Below are 18481 nucleotides of genomic sequence, written 5' to 3'. Positions count from 1 at the left end.
TACATAGTAAAAGTACAAACTGATAGAATGTAAGTACAATGAAGTAGACGTATCTAGGAATAACGAGTAGTAATAGGGTGATAGACTAGGCAGGGTGAGGACACGAGGTGTAGGGTAAATGGTGGTAGTCACAGGTAGAGGATGCACAAAGAGCCTGTACACAAACTAAGTGCGAGCATAAAGTGTCAGAGTCACTGTATGGCCTTGGGGACAAAAGACAAGGAGCACAGGTGCCATGGACAGAGGAAGAAGCAGTGTTCTCCACCAGGGCCATTTTCTTGGGGAAGGGGAAGGAAGAGGGGGGGGGGGGGGGGGGGCACAATGGTCTCCTGCTTCCCTCCAGATAGTTTGATTCCCCCATGCTTCCAATTACTCAGTAGGACTATATGTGGTTTATTTTACCTACTTTATTTCATTTTGTTTAGTTTTTTTACATGTTGTATTAAAATTCCCAGGGGGTAGATTATTTTATTTATGTATTATTTTTTAACTTATTATAGAATCACTGTTTCCATACACAGTAAATACATCAGCTTTAGAGATGTCGGTGATATCTAAATGAATCTTAAATTATTTCCATATAGCCTAAAAGGTGTTGGCAGAGACTACAGAAGATCCAGGGCTCCCATTCCTGCATGTAATCACCCAGGTGATGCCGGGGAATGAGAAGGCTTCACATAGGCCTGTCCCTGAAAGTACTGGAATGTTAGAAACGGTGAGTTCTGCAATCCACTCGTATGCTTCTGCTTACTCAGTGCCGGCCTCAGCTGTAACAGAGCAAATACCAACCTCACAGGCGGAACACAACATTGCAAGACGACAGCTGCACACCACGCTTACAGTAAATAAACGCTACAGTGAAAGCATATGTTAGCATTTGTCACAGATTTTATAAAGTACTTTCTTAAGCCTTATGGGCTTTAACTGAGCAAACCCAACAGTATTCCATTAATCCAGTATAAAAAACGAAAAGGCATTTCCACCCACCACTTCATTGTAATGCAATAAACATGCAGAGCACGGCCGCAGAGCATGGCAGCAGAACCTTTAATGTGCAGAGCGTTATTACTGAAGGGTGCTTTAACTTCAAGAGCTTCTACTACTGGAGGCCACCCAAGATTTACAGAGGGAAATGTGTTTGTCATTCAAGCCCATATGTATAAAAGGAAAACCACCATCAACATAGCTCCCATGTAAACAAGTATTTATACAGAAACAACACAAAGAAAACAGTTTTATTTTTGAATGCGTAGCTGCTATTAAACATAAACCATGGGTAGAGATGCAGGCTAAAGACGACATGTGTCATCAGTGACACCTTCTGTTAAGTAGGGGTCAGGTTGTACAAAGCCGTTAACTACTGTGGAATCGCCTCCCGTCAGAGGTGGTAGAGGCGAAGACTGTAGAGCAATTTAAACATGCATGGGATAGACATATGAATATCCTTACAAAGAATTAAGGTTCAAAAAGGGTTGAGATTACCTAAAGGATAAAAAAGGGTCAGACTAAATGGGCCAAGTGGTTCTTATCTGCCGTCACATTCTATGTTTCTATGCCCCACCCCTTCCAGCAGGTCGCCAGGAGAAGAACAGACGGTAAGCATGCTCCATATGTTGACCGGCATGTAGGCCAGTGTGCTACAACCTCCTCCGCCAAACCCAACTACACTACTACAGCTACAGGGAAAGGAAAGAAAAGAATAGAATAAGAATGGTCTCTTACTTAGATCCATTCTTCAAGAGGGTAAGAGACAGCGAGCCTCCCAGCGATGGTTTCCGCTCTGTCCTGTTCTCACAACTCTGATCAGGAAGACACTTTAACAAGGCATGTTGAAGACTATGTGCCTCACCAGACACCATAGCGGACGGTACTTCATCCTATCTGCAGTGAATGTGGCCAATGGCTGTGCCTCAGATGTTTTGGTAATCCGTAAAAACATTAGGCAAGTCTGTCCTCTCTCTTCCCCTAACCTTTTCCCTCATCGTGGAAACTCTTGGCTGCAAGGATGACACAAGGATGCCATAGTAGGGAACCAAGCCGCTACATGGAAATAGAAGTTATTCTTTTATGCAGAGAACATTTTAGCCTCACTCCTTGCCTTGTTTCAGGAGATACATCTCTATGGGGACCTATCAAAATCCCAAACAGAATATTAGGGTTATATTTACTAAAGTGCAGGTTTTTAGAGGTAGAGATGTTGCCCATAGCAACCAATCAGATTCAACGCCTCATTTATCTAGCACCTTCTAGAAGAGAATAGCTAGGATCTGACTGGTGGCTATGGGCAACATCTCTACTTCTAAAAACCTACACTTTAGCAAATATACCCCCTAGCACGCAATCACTTCTTCAGCAATGCTTTAATGTTAGTCAATGAAAATGAAATAGTTAGGAATCTAACTCATGAGGAGCTATGATCTACTTTATGATACTAACGTTCCAAATTTACTCACAACCATTAAGAAAATCTCATGGATTTGGACATGTTTATCTTATTAGTAGAATAGCCACTATAGAAATTAACGTCCTCCCCAGGACATTGTACCTGTTCAAGACTCAAGGTTCCTTTGCAAGGTGTTTCCACACTGCAATTTGTCTGGCCTGCAAGGAATCACCAATCAAAGCAAATATCCTTCAAAAATACCAATAGGTATTCTCCTATATTCAAGGAGTCTACCACCACTCTTGACAGTGACTCCACGAAGAAAACATATCCCACTCTCTTTACTCCCCACCTTTGCAACAACCACCGACCAGTGGGTTTTCTCAAACCATTTGAGATTACAACACACGTACATACCTCCTGCTAAACAACCCCTCGCTTCTGAGACTATTCTGGAACAACATGATTTTTTTGGCACATGATTGGGAACTATATTAAATTTATACCTGATATAGATCTCGCCCCCCCCCCCCCCCCTCCCGAGATCCCTTACAGAATTCTCTGCAAAGCAAGAGCACTACGATCTTCCAAGATCTTCCAGTTCCTACAATTCCATATTTATGCTTTGATCCCAGTTTTGAGAAGACCACTACAGCCAACCACTCTGGAATCCCTAAGCCATAATAAATCCAGCACTGTGGGGCATACATCCATTGTGCACTGCAACGTTATTAAACAAAGCTGCAAAAGAAACCCATGAATATGAGATGGGAGTTACCTTAGAGACAAAGGTCTGGTCCAAAACCAGACAGAAAATTGTCAGGAGCTCAAGGTGTGTCAGAATAGAAGATAATGCCTATAAGAGTTTCTATCAATGGTATTTACAGTAGTTCCTACTGGCATTGCCCTAAAACTGTATTTGTAATGTCATCCACACACTTACCATTTAGATTACGAGAGTGTTACTCCATTCTCCCCCACACCCCTACCAGATACACCTAAACATTTAGGAGTCTCTTAATGGACACATCCTGAATGCCACAAAATGCAGTATCTCTCACAAGTATTTTGAAAGTATGTTGTACATAAACTATAGAACCATTTGACCAACCTGGATTTGCCATTACGGGACTCCTACCCCTGCATAACACTTTACTAGTAAAGTGTCTGTTTTCTATATACGTGTTCCAAGGCCATCTATTTTGGGGGTCTGATGCCCTCTTCCCCTTCATTTGTTCACTCTTACTAACTGCCCTACGTTTCTTTTCCCTACCTAGTATGTTGGCTGACATGTCCCTTTTCTTGGTATGAGAAAGCATGTATTATGGAAAGGTTTATATTACAATACCACGTTGTGTTCCTTATATGGGTATGCGGTCAGCATACCGCTCATCGGGAACCGGCTGTCACAATACCGACAATGGGATCCTGACTGGGATCGCCGCCAGTATACCAGCGAGGTAGGTGATTCCCCCTCTATGGGTGCCCATGACACCCATAGAGGGAGAACAGAACCTGTGGCGACCGTAGCAAGCCACAGAGTCCGCAGCGTGGCCAGCCCGCAAGGGGCTTCATTGTGCTCGCACCCCCTGCCGGCATTCCACCGCTCGGGATGCCGATGTCAGTATACTGACCTTGGGCATTCCGTGCGGCGGGATACCATACCGAACCCCCTTATAGGCATGGTTTCCTTCCCTACATTCTTCTTTATTCTGTAGGACCCCATCCCCCTCAAAAAAATACAAAATTAACAAAAAAATACTTTTAAAAAGTAAAAAAAAATGCAAAGCAGTTAAAACAAATTCAGATTTGAATCAGTACGTTTTAAAACTGTGATGTGGTCTGATTACAAAGGTATAAAATACACCCATTCGCAAAGGTTTTAATTGCAGAAAAAATATTTAAATGGTGTATGTAGGACTTTTGGGGACATGTACTAAGCAGTGATAGAAGTGGAGAAGTGAGCCAGTGGAGAAGTTGCTAATGGCAACCAATCAGCACTGACGTAACATTTATAATTTGCATACTATAAAAGTATACAGAGCTGCTGATTGGTTGCCATGGGCCACTTCTCCACTGGCTCACTTCTCCACTTTTATCACTGCTTAGTACATCTCCCCCTTTATGCGTTATTAAGGAGATGAGATTGAGGGTTTGAAAAATGTTAGAGAATACCCTTTTTACATTTCGGCTCCCACATTTAAGTGAATTGAGATTGCCCTTTTGGAGACAACCTCATCCTTTAGCCATCACGTAGTAGCTGGGTGCAGGTCCCTCACTTGGAACCTGAAGTTACCGGATAAAAGCTGCTGAGGAGAGTCAACCTCCTAGAACAGGGAGTATATAGAGAATGAGGTTCCTCATCGGTGTGTGTTCCACCAAGTACGAAAGTCATGTCCTCATTACACATCCTTGACTTTATACCTAGATACAATGCAGTTCTAGCTCTTCTAAACCAACAGCAGGTGCCTCACAAGATAAACCCCCACTGAAATATTACACCAGAGCGGCGGAGAGCCTGCTAAGGGGTGGTGTCTGGTCTTACAATCTGTAAAACCCTTTCACACAATTAAATTCTTCAACAAACAGTATTGTAGTGAAAGCAGTAACCAATCATTTTAATAATGTCATTAAATGACACTTTTCATGTGTCAATAGTGCTGGACAACATGATATTTAGGTGTCTATTCATGAAGCAGTGAAAAGAATGGAGAAGCAAGGCCAGTGGAGAAGTTGCCCATGGCAACCAATCAGCCGCTACTTGTAATTTTATAGAATACACTTTATAAAGTTAATTGATTGCTATGGACACCTTCTCCACTGGCTCGCTTCTCCACTCTTTTCACTGCTTAATGAATAGACCCATTGGCAGCACTGTGTTTTACTAACTAACCATCCTCTGATGGCACAACGCAGGGAGGAGAATGTCAGTACAGTTGCTCACGTGCTAATGTTCAGAATAATCACACAAGTAACTGCAAATTCAATGTTTGACTGTACACTTACCAGGTCAATGAGGCTTTCCTGAATTCTGTTCAACGTTGTCCTGAGTCTACTGCTACTCAGACCAAGTCCGGTGGATTCGTACTGCATGACAATGAGAGAATAGAATGATCTTGTGCAGCAGATGTAGAATACAAAGCAGCGCTGACTGAGTACAGCACAACCGACGCCTGTCAGGCTATTCACTGACATCACTTGTTGGTCTAAGTCATTGGGAAACAAAAGATTTTGGGGTATTTAAGTGTATTGCACAAGTCCCACCATACATTGGTGGGGACATTGCCGCACTAGCTTGTAGACAGCATTGCCGATAATGACAGGGGTGCTATATTATCATGTAGCACACACCGCCATAGTAATACATGTGGGAGAACCGGTAACTGCCGCACTTAACGTGTGCAGTTGCCGTTTTCTCCCCTATCGCTACATAATACAGCTACCCCATTGTTGCTAAAGTAACTTCAATGGTAGCACCCTAACAGAAGAGGGGTAACGGCAGGTATGAAAACATCACTTAAATACGTATGTGTGGTGTTCTCATCTAATGATGATCTGCAGAGCAGCATCTGAGGGATAAGAAACAAATGCACAGAAGTCTCTGTTTAAAAACGAGCTGTCAGTCATGAGAAGGGACAGTTGGAAACATGTCATGATCTTTACAGGCTCCATTTACAATGTATACTGTCCCTTTAACCAGTTAGCTGAGCTTTTGCGGACACTGGGGGTCATTCCGAGATGATTGTAGCTGTGCTAAATTTAGCACAGCTACAATCATCACACTAACGTGCGGGGGGACGCCCAGCACAGGGCTATCCCGCCCCGCATGTCAGTGCCGGCCCGCACCGCAGAAGTGCAAAGGCATCGCACAGCGGCGATGTCTTTGCACTTCAAGAGTAGCTCCTGGCCAGCGCAGCTTTAGCATGCTGGCCAGGAGCTACTCATCGCTCCCCGGCCCGCAGCGGCTGCGGGTGATGTAATGCTACCACTGCAGCCCGCCCCCCGTTTGGTCTGGCCAAATGCCGCCGTTACGCCCCCCCGCCACCCAGCGACCGCCTTTGCCTGTCAATCAGGCAGAGGCGATCGTAGCGGCCCGACTTCCTTCGGCCGTCTGCGGCGCCGGCGCAGTTCTGACCAGATAGTACCGCTGCGATAAACTGCAGAGTGCGATTGGGTCAGAATGACACCCACAGTTGCATCCGGTGCGGTGTTACAATGGGGGACTATGGATATTGTCGTGGGGGATGCAGTACAGCTGCTGGCTGGCAGGAACCCGGCAGTCAGGATACCGACGCCGGAATACCAACAGCCGACAATGCAGACGGCCGGAATTCCGGCGCACAGTGGGTATTCCCACTCGTGGGTGTCCGAGCCCATACCAAGCCCGCAAGGGGACTCTTTGCACTCATCCCACTGCCGGCCGGGTGGCTGCTGACGGTACACTGACGACCACCATCCCAGCCACCAGTAATTCATACTGATCTCGTGGGTGGGGGGAATTGGGGTGAGTGACACGCCGGCACAAACTTGGCATAATTCCTGTTTGTATGCAAATGCAATTGCGATTCTCTAGGCTACAAAACTGCAAATGTTAGCAAGTGAAGTGCCGCCCAGGAATGAAAAGACACGCCCACCGGAGCCACTGCGTACAGAGTTGCAGTCTTTACGTAATAAAGGAAATCATCGACTGCTAGGATAGTCCTATAGCTGCGCAGGCTGGAGGCGTACATATACAGCGGACAACATACCCACATCCTGAAAACAGCTATGACGCTCCTGCGTTTTTAAAGCCACTCCCTGTTTACACCTCCTGTTAATCACTTTTCCATGAAATCCTCATTGCTAGCGGGACGGCAGCGGCACCTTAGCCAAAGCGCACTGCGATCGCAGCACATGTGCAGTCTGCCGATAATCGTTCCGTTGCGTGAACATCGCCCATTGCATACAAACATGAATTAGGTTCATTGTTTTTCATTATATTTTAAATCCATTTCTAAAAATGCATTTAAAACTTAATTAAAAACCAATAATAAAATTACAACTTTAGAGTTTTTAAAGGGGATAAAAAGAGCCTGTTGAATGCTTAAAGATATAAACGTCAGGTGAAGAAATGACTGTATAATGCAACAAGCAAGCGCTACTACTTACCCCCTCATTTCTACCGAAGAATGTGTACACAGCGTACAGGTAGTAATCAAAGAGCTGGGACATGCAGTGAATAACATCAAAGGCGATCGGTTTCAGTATAGTCATCATCTGCAAGTATTTTCCTTTACAGGATGAAAAATCACAATTACTAAAAACTGTCAGATATCTAAGGGATGACGTGCTACCTCACACAGTCTCATCTATGCACTTCAAGACTGCGGAGAGTGACATTTAAGAAACGATAATCTCCTAGACAAGAAGAGAACAGAAGATGGTGAAGACAAACAGGAGGTCACTTGAAGGCTTCCCGGAGGCTTTTTATCTACTAGTAAACAATGTACTTTGCACATTCTGTACTACAGGCTAAATTGTTAGTGTAGGAACATCGTACATTACCAAACATAAGACATTAAAATAAACAGTTCATTTTAAATCTCTCAATACACAATAAAACGAGAACCCTTATAACTGCGCCTCAGCAGACTGGGTATGATTAAAAGACAAACTGACTGAAAAGTTTCCCTCTAACAGCAAAGATGTGGCTGTGAAATAAGAACTTAATGAAAGTTGTAAAAACGGCAAATGTTTAACCACCAATGTATTTTTGGTGATTCTGTCTTTAGTCACAGTCTATTACAACTTGAAACTTGGATGAAACGCGTCAGTTTATAAAAATTAGAGGCTTATACATTGCCAGCTGCCGGTCAGTACAACATTTAAAATAAGATTTTACTTACCGGTAAATCTATTTCTCGTAGTCCGTAGTGGATGCTGGGGACTCCGTAAGGACCATGGGGAATAGACGGGCTCCGCAGGAGACATGGGCACTTTAAGAAAGAATTTAGATTCTGGTGTGCTCTGGCTCCTCCCTCTATGTTCCTCCTCCAGACCTCAGTTAGAGAAACTGTGCCCGGAAGAGCTGACAGTACAAGGAAAGGATTTTGGGAATCCAGGGCAAGATACATACCAGCCACACCAATCACACTGTATAACTTGTGATAAACTTACCCAGTCAACAGTATGAACAACAACAGAGCATCAGTTCAACCCTGATGCAACTATAACATAACCCTTATTGCAGCAATAACTATATACAAGTATTGCAGAAGTCGTCCGCATTTGGGACGGGCGCCCAGCATCCACTACGGACTACGAGAAATAGATTTACCGGTAAGTAAAATCTTATTTTCTCTAACATCCTAGTGGATGCTGGGGACTCCGTTAGGACCATGGGGATTATACCAAAGCTCCCAAACGGGCGGGAGAGTGCGGATGACTCTGCAGCACCGATTGAGCAAAGACAAGGTCCTCCTCAGCCAGGGTATCAAACTTATAGAACTTTGCAAAAGTGTTTGAACCTGACCAAGTAGCCGCTCGGCACAGCTGTAATGCCGAGACCCCTCGGGCAGCCGCCCAAGAAGAGCCCACCTTCCTAGTGGAATGGGCCTTAACTGATTTTGGCAGCGGCAATCCAGCCGCAGAATGAGCCTGCTGAATCGTGTTACAGATCCAGCGAGCAATAGTTTGCTTTGAAGCAGGAGCACCAAGCTTGTTGGAAGCATACAGGATAAACAAAGACTCTGTTTTCCCGACCCTAGCCGTTCTGGCTACATAAACCTTCAAAGCCCTGACCACATCAAGCAACTCGGAATCCTCCAAGTCAGTAGTAGCCACAGGCACCACAATAGGTTGGTTTATATGAAAAGATGAAACCACTTTCGGCAGGAATTGTGGACGGGTCCTCAATTCTGCTCTATCCGCATGGAAAACCAGATAGGGGCTTTTATGTGACAAAGCCGCCAATTCTGACACACGCCTAGCCGAAGCCAAGGCCAGTAGCATGACCACCTTCCACGTGAGATATTTCAATTCCACCGTTTTGAGTGGTTCAAACCAGTGGGATTTCAGGAAACTCAACACCACGTTAAGATCCCAAGGTGCCACTGGAGGCACAAAAGGGGGCTGAATATGCAGCACTCCCTTTACAAACGTCTGAACTTCAGGTAGAGAAGCCAGCTCTTTTTGAAAGAAAATGGATAGGGCCTAAATCTGGACCTTAATGGAACCCAATTTTAGGCCCAAAGTCACTCCTGACTGTAGGAAGTGAAGGAAACGGCCCAGCTGGAATTCCTCCGTAGAGGCATTCCTGGCCTCACACCAAGCAACATATTTTTGCCATATAAGGTGATAATGTTGAGCTGTCACGTCCTTCCTAGCCATTATCAGCGTAGGAATAACCTCATCCGGAATGCCTTTCTCTGCTAGGATCCGGAGTTCAACCGCCATGCCGTCAAACGCAGCCGCGGTAAGTCTTGGAACAGACAGGGCCCCTGTTGCAAGAAGTCCTGTCTTAGAGGAAGAGGCCACGGGTCCTCTGTGAGCATTTCTTGCAGATCTGGATACCAAGTCCTTCTTGGCCAATCCGGAACAATGAGTATTGTTCTCACTCCTCTTTTTCTTATGATTCTCAGCACCTTGGGTATGGGAGGAAGAGGAGGAAATACATAGACCAACTGGAACACCCACGGTGTCACCAGTGCGTCCACAGCTATCGCCTGAGGGTCTCTTGACCTGGCGCAATACCTCTGTAGCTTTTTGTTGAGGCGGGATGCCATCATGTCCACCTGTGGCAGTTCCCACCGACTTGCAATCTGCGAGAAGACTTCTTGATGAAGTCCCCACTCTCCCGGGTGGAGGTCGTGCCTGCTGAGGAAGTCTGCTTCCCAGTTTTCCACTCCCGGGATGAACACTGCTGACAGTGCGCTTACGTGATTCTCCGCCCAGCGAAGAATTCTGGTGGCTTCCGTCATTGCCACCCTGCTCCTTGTGCCGCCTTGTCGGTTTACATGAGCCACAGCGGTGATGTTGTTTGACTGAATTAGAACCGGTTGGTCGCGAAGCAGGGTCTCCGCTTGACGTAGGGCGTTGTATATGGCCCTTAGTTCCAGGATGCTGATGTGAAGGCAAGTCTCCTGACTTGACCACAGACCTTGGAAATTTCTTCCCTGTGTGACTGATCCCCACCCTCGGAGGCTTGCATCCGTTTTCACCAGGACCCAGTCCTGAATGCCGAATTTGCGGCACTTGAGAAGGTGAGCACTCTGCAGCCACCACAGGAGAGACACCCTGGCTCTGGGGGATAGGGTGATTAACCGATGCATCTGAAGATGTGATCCGGACCATTTGTCCAGTAAGTCCCATTGAAAGGTCCTAGCATGGAACCTGCCGAAGGGAATGGCCTCGTATGATGCCACCATCTTTCCCAGGACTCGAGTGCAGTGATGCACTGACACCTGTTTTGGTTTTAATAGGTTTCTGACCAGTCATGAGTTCCTGAGCTTTCTCTATCGGGAGATAAACCCTTTTCTGGTCTGTGTCCAGAATCATGCCCAGGAAAGGCAGACGAGTCGTAGGAATCAACTGCGACTTTGGAATATTTAGAATCCAGCCGTGTTGCCGTAACACTTCCAGAGAACGTGCTACACTGATCAGCAACTGCTCTCTTGACCTCGCTTTTATGAGGAGATCGTCCAAGTATGGGATAATTGTGACCCGTTGCTTCCGCAGGAGTACCATCATTTCCGCCATTACCTTGGTAAATATTCTCGGAGCCGTGGAGAGACCAAACGGCAACGTCTGAAATTGGTAATGACAATCCTATACCACAAATCTGAGGTACGCCTGATGAGGTGGATAAATGGGGACATGAAGGTATGCATCCTTTATGTCCAGAGACACCATAAAATCCCCCCCTTCCAGGCTTGCGATGACCGCTCTCAGCGATTCCATCTTGAACCGGAACCTTTTCAGGTACATGTTCAGGGATTTTAAATTCAATATGGGTCTGACCGAACCGTCCGGTTTCGGTACTACAAACATGGTCGAATAATAACCCCTTCCTTGTTGAAGGAGGGGAACCTTGACCACCACCTGTTGAAGATACAATTTGTGAATTGCAGTTAACACTATTTCCCTCTCGAGGGGGGAAGCTGGCAGGGCCGATTTGAGGTATCGGTGAGGGGGCATCTCTTCGAATTCCAGCTTGTATCCCTGAGACACAATATCTATCGCCCAGGGATCCAACTTGGAGTGAACCCACTTGTGGCTGAAATTTCGGAGACGCGCCCCCACCGGGCCTAGCTCCGCCTGTGGAGCCCCAGCGTCATGCGGTGGATTTTGTGGAAGCCGGGGAGGACTTCTGTTCCAGGGAACTAGCTGTGTTGTGCAGCTTCTTTCCTCTGCCCCTGCCCCTGGCAAGAAAGGACGCACCTCGGACTTTCTTGCTTTTCTGTGATCGAAAGGACTGCATTTGGTAATACGGTGCTTTCTTAGGCTGTGAGGAAACATATGGCAAAAAATTTGACTTTCCAGCAGTAGCTGTGGAGACCAGGTCCGAGAGACCCTCCCCAAACAATTCCTCACCCTTGTAAGGTAAAACCTCCATGTGCCTTTTTGAGTCGGCATCACCTGTCCATTGCCGAGTCCACAGGACCCTTCTGGCAGAAATCGACATAGCATTTATTCTAGAACCCAGTAGACTAATGTCTCTTTGAGCATCTCTCATATATAGGACAGCGTCTTTTATATGCCCCAGGGTCAATAATATAGTATCCTTGTCTAAGGTATCAAGTTCCTCAGACAGGGTGTCTGTCCATGCTGCTACAGCACTACACACCCAGGCCGACGCGATCGCCGGCCTCAGTAAGGTACCTGAATGTGTATAAATGGACTTCAGGGTACCCTCCTGCTTTCTATCAGCAGCATCTTTGAGGGTAGCCGTATCCTGTGACGGCAGGGCTACCTTCTTGGATAAGCGTGTTAAAGCTTTGTCCACCCTAGGGGAGGATTCCCAGCGTAACATGTCCGTTGGCGGGAAAGGATACGCCATAAGAATCCGTTTGGAAATCTGCAGTTTTTTATCTGGAGATTCCCAAGCCTTTTCACATAACTCATTTAGCTCGTGTGAAGGGGGAAAGGTCACCACCTGCCTCTTTTCCCCATACATATGAACCCTCTTGTCAGGGACTGGGGTTTCCTCTGTGATGTGCAACACATCCTTAATTGCTATAATCATATAACGGATGGATTTAGCCAATTTTGGCTGTAACTTTGCATCATCGTAATCGACACTGGAATCAGAATCCATGTCGGTATCTGTGTCAACAATTTGGGATAGTGGGCACTTCTGAGACCCTGACGGCCTCTGCGGCATAGGATCAGGCACGGGCTGAGACCCTGACTGTCCTGAGGCTTCAGCTTTTTCCAACCTTTTATCATTTAAAACCTTCCACATATCCATCCAATCAGGTGTCGGCGCCGTCGGCGGAGACACATTCATTTGCTCCCGCTCTGCTTCCACATAGCCTTCCTCGTCAAACATGTCGACACAAGCGTACCGACACACCACACACACAGGGAATGCCCTTTTTGAAGACAGTTCCCCTACAAGGCCCTTTGGAGAGACAGAGAGAGAGTATGCCAGCACACACCCCAGCGCTATTTATTATCAGTGATTTATATAGCGCACACATATTCCGCAGCGCTTTACAGAGAATATTTGGCCATTCACATCAGTCCCTGCCCCAGTGGAGCTTACAATCTATATTCCCTATCACATGTACACGTACACATATTCATACTAGGGTTAATTTTGGTGGGAGCCAAATAACCTACCAGTATATTTTTGGATTGTGGGAGGAAACCGGAGAACCCGGAGGAAACCCACGCAAGTACAGGGAGAATATACAAACTCCACACAGTTAGGGCCATGGTAGGAATCGAACCCATGACCTCAGTGCTGTGAGGCAGTAATGCTAAACATTACACCATCCGTACTGCTATAAACCCAGGAATAACACAGTAACTTAATGTTAACCCAGTAGCTGCTGTTTATATTGTGTTTTTGCGCCTAATTTATGTGCCCCCCCTCTCTTTTTACCCTCTTCTACAGTGTTCGGGGGGTGGGGGGGTGGAAGCGCAACTAAGCCCCTTACGGGCTCGGTGGCTCGCCACAGGTTCTATTCCCGCTCTATAGGTGTCGTGGGAGCCGGGATTCTGGCTAGCGACATTATGAGTGTTCGGAATCCCGGCGTCTGTATGCTGACTGCCAGGATCCCGGGCAACAGCAACGTAACCGCATCCCCAAAAGGGAACAAACAGTTTGCACACGTCAGACATATAACCACAAAACTATATTTTCCAATGTTACTTTAGGTTTGTAAATGATTTCGGTCAAGATTTGACAGGATGCAGCAATCCCCACCAGTCAACAAGATTAGTTATTAACCAAAACTTCCCCTGGTGGAGCTTCAAACACAAACACTGTGGCAAACGAAGTATTGGGCTCCTAGGGCCTTAAACTTTTATTTATTTTTTTGAAAGGGGGAGGGGGGGGGGGGGGAGGGTGTAAAGGTTAATACAGTATGTCCCAAAAATGTGTTCACAGTCCTTTACACATACTGAAAGATAAGAGGGGGGATACATAATGGGTACCTGGGACTAGCAATATGATTTGTGTGTACTGATCTGGCTCAGTCCCAGTATACTCACTTGTGACCAAGTGCAAATTTCAGGGTGTTTTTTAAAAGACATTTTCTAGAATACAGTAGACTTGAAATCAATCCGACAATTTTTTTTCATTACATTACTGATTTTCAAGGATTCAGACTCAGTCGCACACATGCATACAAGTGTAGCATACCAAATGAATCACGACAGTGCCAGTCTTGTGAAGCGGTTTTGTCGCAAAGCATTGCGATTGAGACTACACTAGAGTGAAAAAGACGTTTGGCGCAAGCAGGGTCGCACGGGATGTTTGGCGCAACTGCAATAGTGTATGAGGACACATCTGCAAATGAACCATGAGAGAGAGACGACATGGGGACAGTTTTTATAACATGTAGCAATATCAGGTGTATAAAGCTTTTTAGAACATTGCTTGAATTGCACTTAGAAAAAAAAAACCCACTTTAAAGCCAAAGTGCATCCCAATATAAGAAGCATCCTGGCCTGTAGATTACCCGAAAAACCAGGGGAACGTTGTTATTACTTTAATGGTAGACTACCTGAACAAACATTTGAGAACAAAAAAAAAAGCATCTATAACAGTCTTGACATTTTTCAACAGTAAAATCCATATAAAGAAATACTGATCTGTAATATATTTTGAATTCAAATCTTCTTTGAGAAAAAAAAGATTTTAAACCTACCGGTAAATCTTTTTCTCCTAGTCCGTAGAGGATGCTGGGGACTCCGTAAGGACCATGGGGTGTAGACGGGCTCCACAGGAGACATGGACACTATAAAGAACTTTGGATGGGTGTGCACTGGCTCCTCCCTCTATGCCCCTCATCCAGACCTCAGTTAGAGAACTGTGCCCAGAGGAGACGGACAGTATGAGGAAAGGATTTTTGTTAATCTAAGGGCAAGATTCATACCAGCCCACACCATCCACACCGTATAACATGGAATATACGCAACCAGTCAACAGTATGAACAAAAAACAGCATCAGCCAAAGAATGATCTCAACTGTAACATAACCCTTATGTAAGCAATAACTATATACAAGCCTGGCAGAAATATGTCCGCACTGGGACGGGCGCCCAGCATCCTCTACGGACTAGGAGAAAAAGATTTACCGGTAGGTTTAAAATCTTATTTTCTCTTACGTCCTAGAGGATGCTGGGGACTCCGTAAGGACCATGGGGATTATACCAAAGCTCCAGATCGGGCGGGAGAGTGCGGATGACTCTGCAGCACCGATTGAGCAAACATGAGGTCCTCATCAGCCAGGGTATCAAACTTGTAGAATTTTGCAAAAGTGTTTGAACCCGACCAAGTCGCCGCTCGGCAAAGCTGTAATGCCGAGACGCCTTGGGCAGCCGCCCAAGAAGAGCCCACCTTCCTAGGGGAATGGGCCTTTACCGAATTTGGTAACGGCAATCCAGCCGTAGAATGAGCCTGCTGAATCGTGTTACAGATCCAGCGAGCAATAGTCTGCTTAGAAGCAGGAGCGCCAACCTTGTTGGTTGCATACAGGATAAACAGTGCCTCTGTTTTCCTAACACGAGCCGTCCTGGCTACATACATTTTTAAGGCCCTGACCACATCAAGGGACTTGGAATCCTCCAAGTCACCCGTAGCCACAGGTACCACAATAGGTTGGTTCATATGAAACGACTTTAGGCAAAAATTGAGGACGAGTCCTTAATTCCGCTCTATCCACATGGAAAATCAGATAGGGGCTTTTGTGAGACAAAGCAGCCAATTCGGACACTCGCCTTGCAGATGCCAAGGCCAACAACATGACCACCTTCCAAGTGAGAAATTTTAATTCAACCGTTTGAAGAGGTTCAAACCAGTGAGATTTTAGGAACTGTAACACCACGTTAAGGTCCCATGGTGCCACTGGAGGCACAAAAGGAGGCTGTATGTGTAGCACTCCCTTTACAAAAGTCTGGACTTCTGGGAGAGAATCCAATTCCTTCTGAAAGAAAATTGATAAGGCCGAAATCTGTACCTTAATGGAGCCTAATTTTAGGCCCATATCCACTCCTGTCTGTAGAAAGTGGAGAAAACGGCCCAGATGGAATTCCTCAGTAGGAGCATTCTTGGCTTCACACCAAGATATATACTTTCTCCAGATACGGTGATAATGTTTCGCCGTCACCTCCTTTGTAGCCTTTATCAGAGTAGGGACGACTTCTTCCGGAATGCCTTTCCTAGTTAGGATTCGGTGTTCAACCGCCATGCCGTCAAACGTAACCGCGGTAAGTCTTGGAACACGCAGGGCCCCTGTTGAAACAGGTCCTCTCTGAGAGGAAGAGGCCACGGATCTTCTGTGAGCATTTCCTGAAGATCTGAATACCAGGCCCTTCGAGGCCAATCTGGAACAATGAGTATTGTCCGCACGCTTTTTCGTCTTATGATTCTCAATATCTTTGAGATGAGTGGAAGAGGAGGGAACACATAGACCGACTGAAACACCCACGGTGTGACCAGGGCGTCTACTGCTACTGCATGAGGGTCCCTTGACCTGGCACAATACCTCCGAAGCTTCTTGTTGAGGCGTGACGCCATCATGTCTATTTGAGAAAGTCCCCAATGACTTGTTATCTCTGCAAAAACTTCTTGATGAAGACCCCACTCTCCTGGATGGAGAACGTGTCTGCTGAGGAAGTCTGCTTCCCAGTTGTCCACTCCCGGAATAAAGACTGCTGCCAACGCGCTTATGTGATTTTCCGCCCAGCGAAGAGTCCTGGTGGCTTCCGCCATTGCTGCTCTGCTCCTTGTCCCGCCTTGGCGGTTTACATGAGCCACGGCTGTGACGTTGTCTGATTGAACCAGAACCGGTAGGTCGCGATGACTATTCTCCGCTTGAAGTAGGCCGTTGTATATGGCCCTCAATTCCAGTACGTTGATGTGTAGACAAGCCTCCTGGCTTGACCATAGTCCCTGAAAATTTCTTCCTTGTGTGACTGCTCCCCATCCTCGGAGGCTCGCGTCCGTGGTCACCAGAACCCAGTCTTGAATGCCGAACCTGCGACCCTCGAGAAGGTGAGCAATCTGCAGCCACCACAGGAGAGACACCCTGGCCCTGGGGGACAGGCTTATTTTCTGATGTATTTGTAGATGGGACCCCGACCACTTGTCCAGAAGGACCCACTGAAACGTCCTCGCATGGAACCTGCCGAAGGGGATGGCCTCGTAGGTCGCCACCATTTTTCCCAGTACTCGAGTGCATTGATGGACTAACACTCTTTTTGGCTTTAGCAGGTCTCTGACCATGTTCTGGAGTTCCTGGGCTTTGTCCATTGGGAGAAAAACCCTCTTCTGTTCCGTGTCCAGAATGATGCCTAAGAAAGATAGCCGAGTCGTTGGAATCAACTGTGACTTTGGTAGATTTTGAATCCAGCCATGTTGCTGCAGCACTCTCAGGGTGAGCGACACACTTTTCAGCATTGATCTCTCGATCTCGCTTTTATCAGGAGATCGTCCAAGTACGGGATAATTGTGACTCCCTGCCTGCGCAGGAGCACCATCATTTCCGCCATTACCTTGGTGAAAATCCTCGGGGCCATGGAAAGCCCAAACGGCAACGTCTGAAACTGGTAATGACAGTCCTGTACAGCGAATCTCAGGTACGCCTGATGAGGGGGATATATGGGGACATGAAGGTATGCGTCCTTTATGTCCAGTGACACCATAAAATCCCCCCCTTCCAGGCTGGAGATAACGGCCCGGAGCGATTCCATCTTGAATTTGAACTTTTTCAAGTACAGGTCTAGGGATTTTAAATTTAGAATGGGTCTGACCGAACCATCCGGTTTCGGGACCACAAATAGGGTTGAATAGAACCCCTTCCCCTGTTGAACTAGGGGAACCTCGACAACCACTTGTTGTTGACACAGTTTTTGAATTGCAGCTAAAACTATCTCCCTTTCTGGGGAAGAAGCTGGTAAAGCCGATTTGAAAAACCGATGAGGCGGCACGTCTTCGAATTCCAGCTTGTAACCCTGGGATACAATTTCCATTGCCCAAGGATCCACGTCTGACTGAAGAGTCGAAGACGTGCCCCCACCGGCGCAGACTTCCTCAGTGGAGCCCCAGCGTCATGCGGTGGATTTAATAGAAGCCGGGGACGACTTCTACTCCTGGGAACTAGCCGTAGCAGGCAGTCTTTTCCCTCTACCCTTACCTCTGGCGAGGAAGGAAGAGCCCCGACCTCTTCCGGACTTATGCGACCGAAAGGACTGCATCTGATATTGCGGCGTTTTCTTTTGCTGTGTGGAAACATAAGGTAAAAAAGTAGATTTACCCGCGGTAGCTGTGGAAACCAGGTCCGCGAGACCTTCCCCAAATAAATCCACACCTTTGTAAGGTAAAACTTCCATATGCTTCTTTGAGTCGGCATCACCCGTCCATTGGCGGGTCCACAGGGCTCGCCTAGC

At 46.5% G+C, this 18481-nt stretch overlaps 1 protein-coding gene across 2 annotated transcripts in view; it reads right to left on the bottom strand.

Moving 5' to 3' along the window:
* The window catches only part of VPS50 (VPS50 subunit of EARP/GARPII complex), a 548228-nt gene that overhangs the window by 39707 nt on the left and 490040 nt on the right, over window positions 1-18481 (bottom strand). For both annotated transcript variants that reach the window (XM_063921392.1, XM_063921391.1), the window contains exons 21-22: window positions 7532-7653; window positions 5390-5470 (exon numbers count right to left, since the gene is read on the bottom strand). In XM_063921392.1, coding sequence (XP_063777462.1) covers window positions 5390-5470; window positions 7532-7653 — 203 coding nt within the window. The remainder of the gene's footprint in view (window positions 1-5389; window positions 5471-7531; window positions 7654-18481) is intronic.

Source organism: Pseudophryne corroboree, chromosome 5 (genome assembly GCF_028390025.1).
Source record: "Pseudophryne corroboree isolate aPseCor3 chromosome 5, aPseCor3.hap2, whole genome shotgun sequence".
Taxonomy (NCBI): domain Eukaryota; kingdom Metazoa; phylum Chordata; class Amphibia; order Anura; family Myobatrachidae; genus Pseudophryne; species Pseudophryne corroboree.
This window is presented reverse-complemented; position numbering and strand designations above follow the sequence as displayed.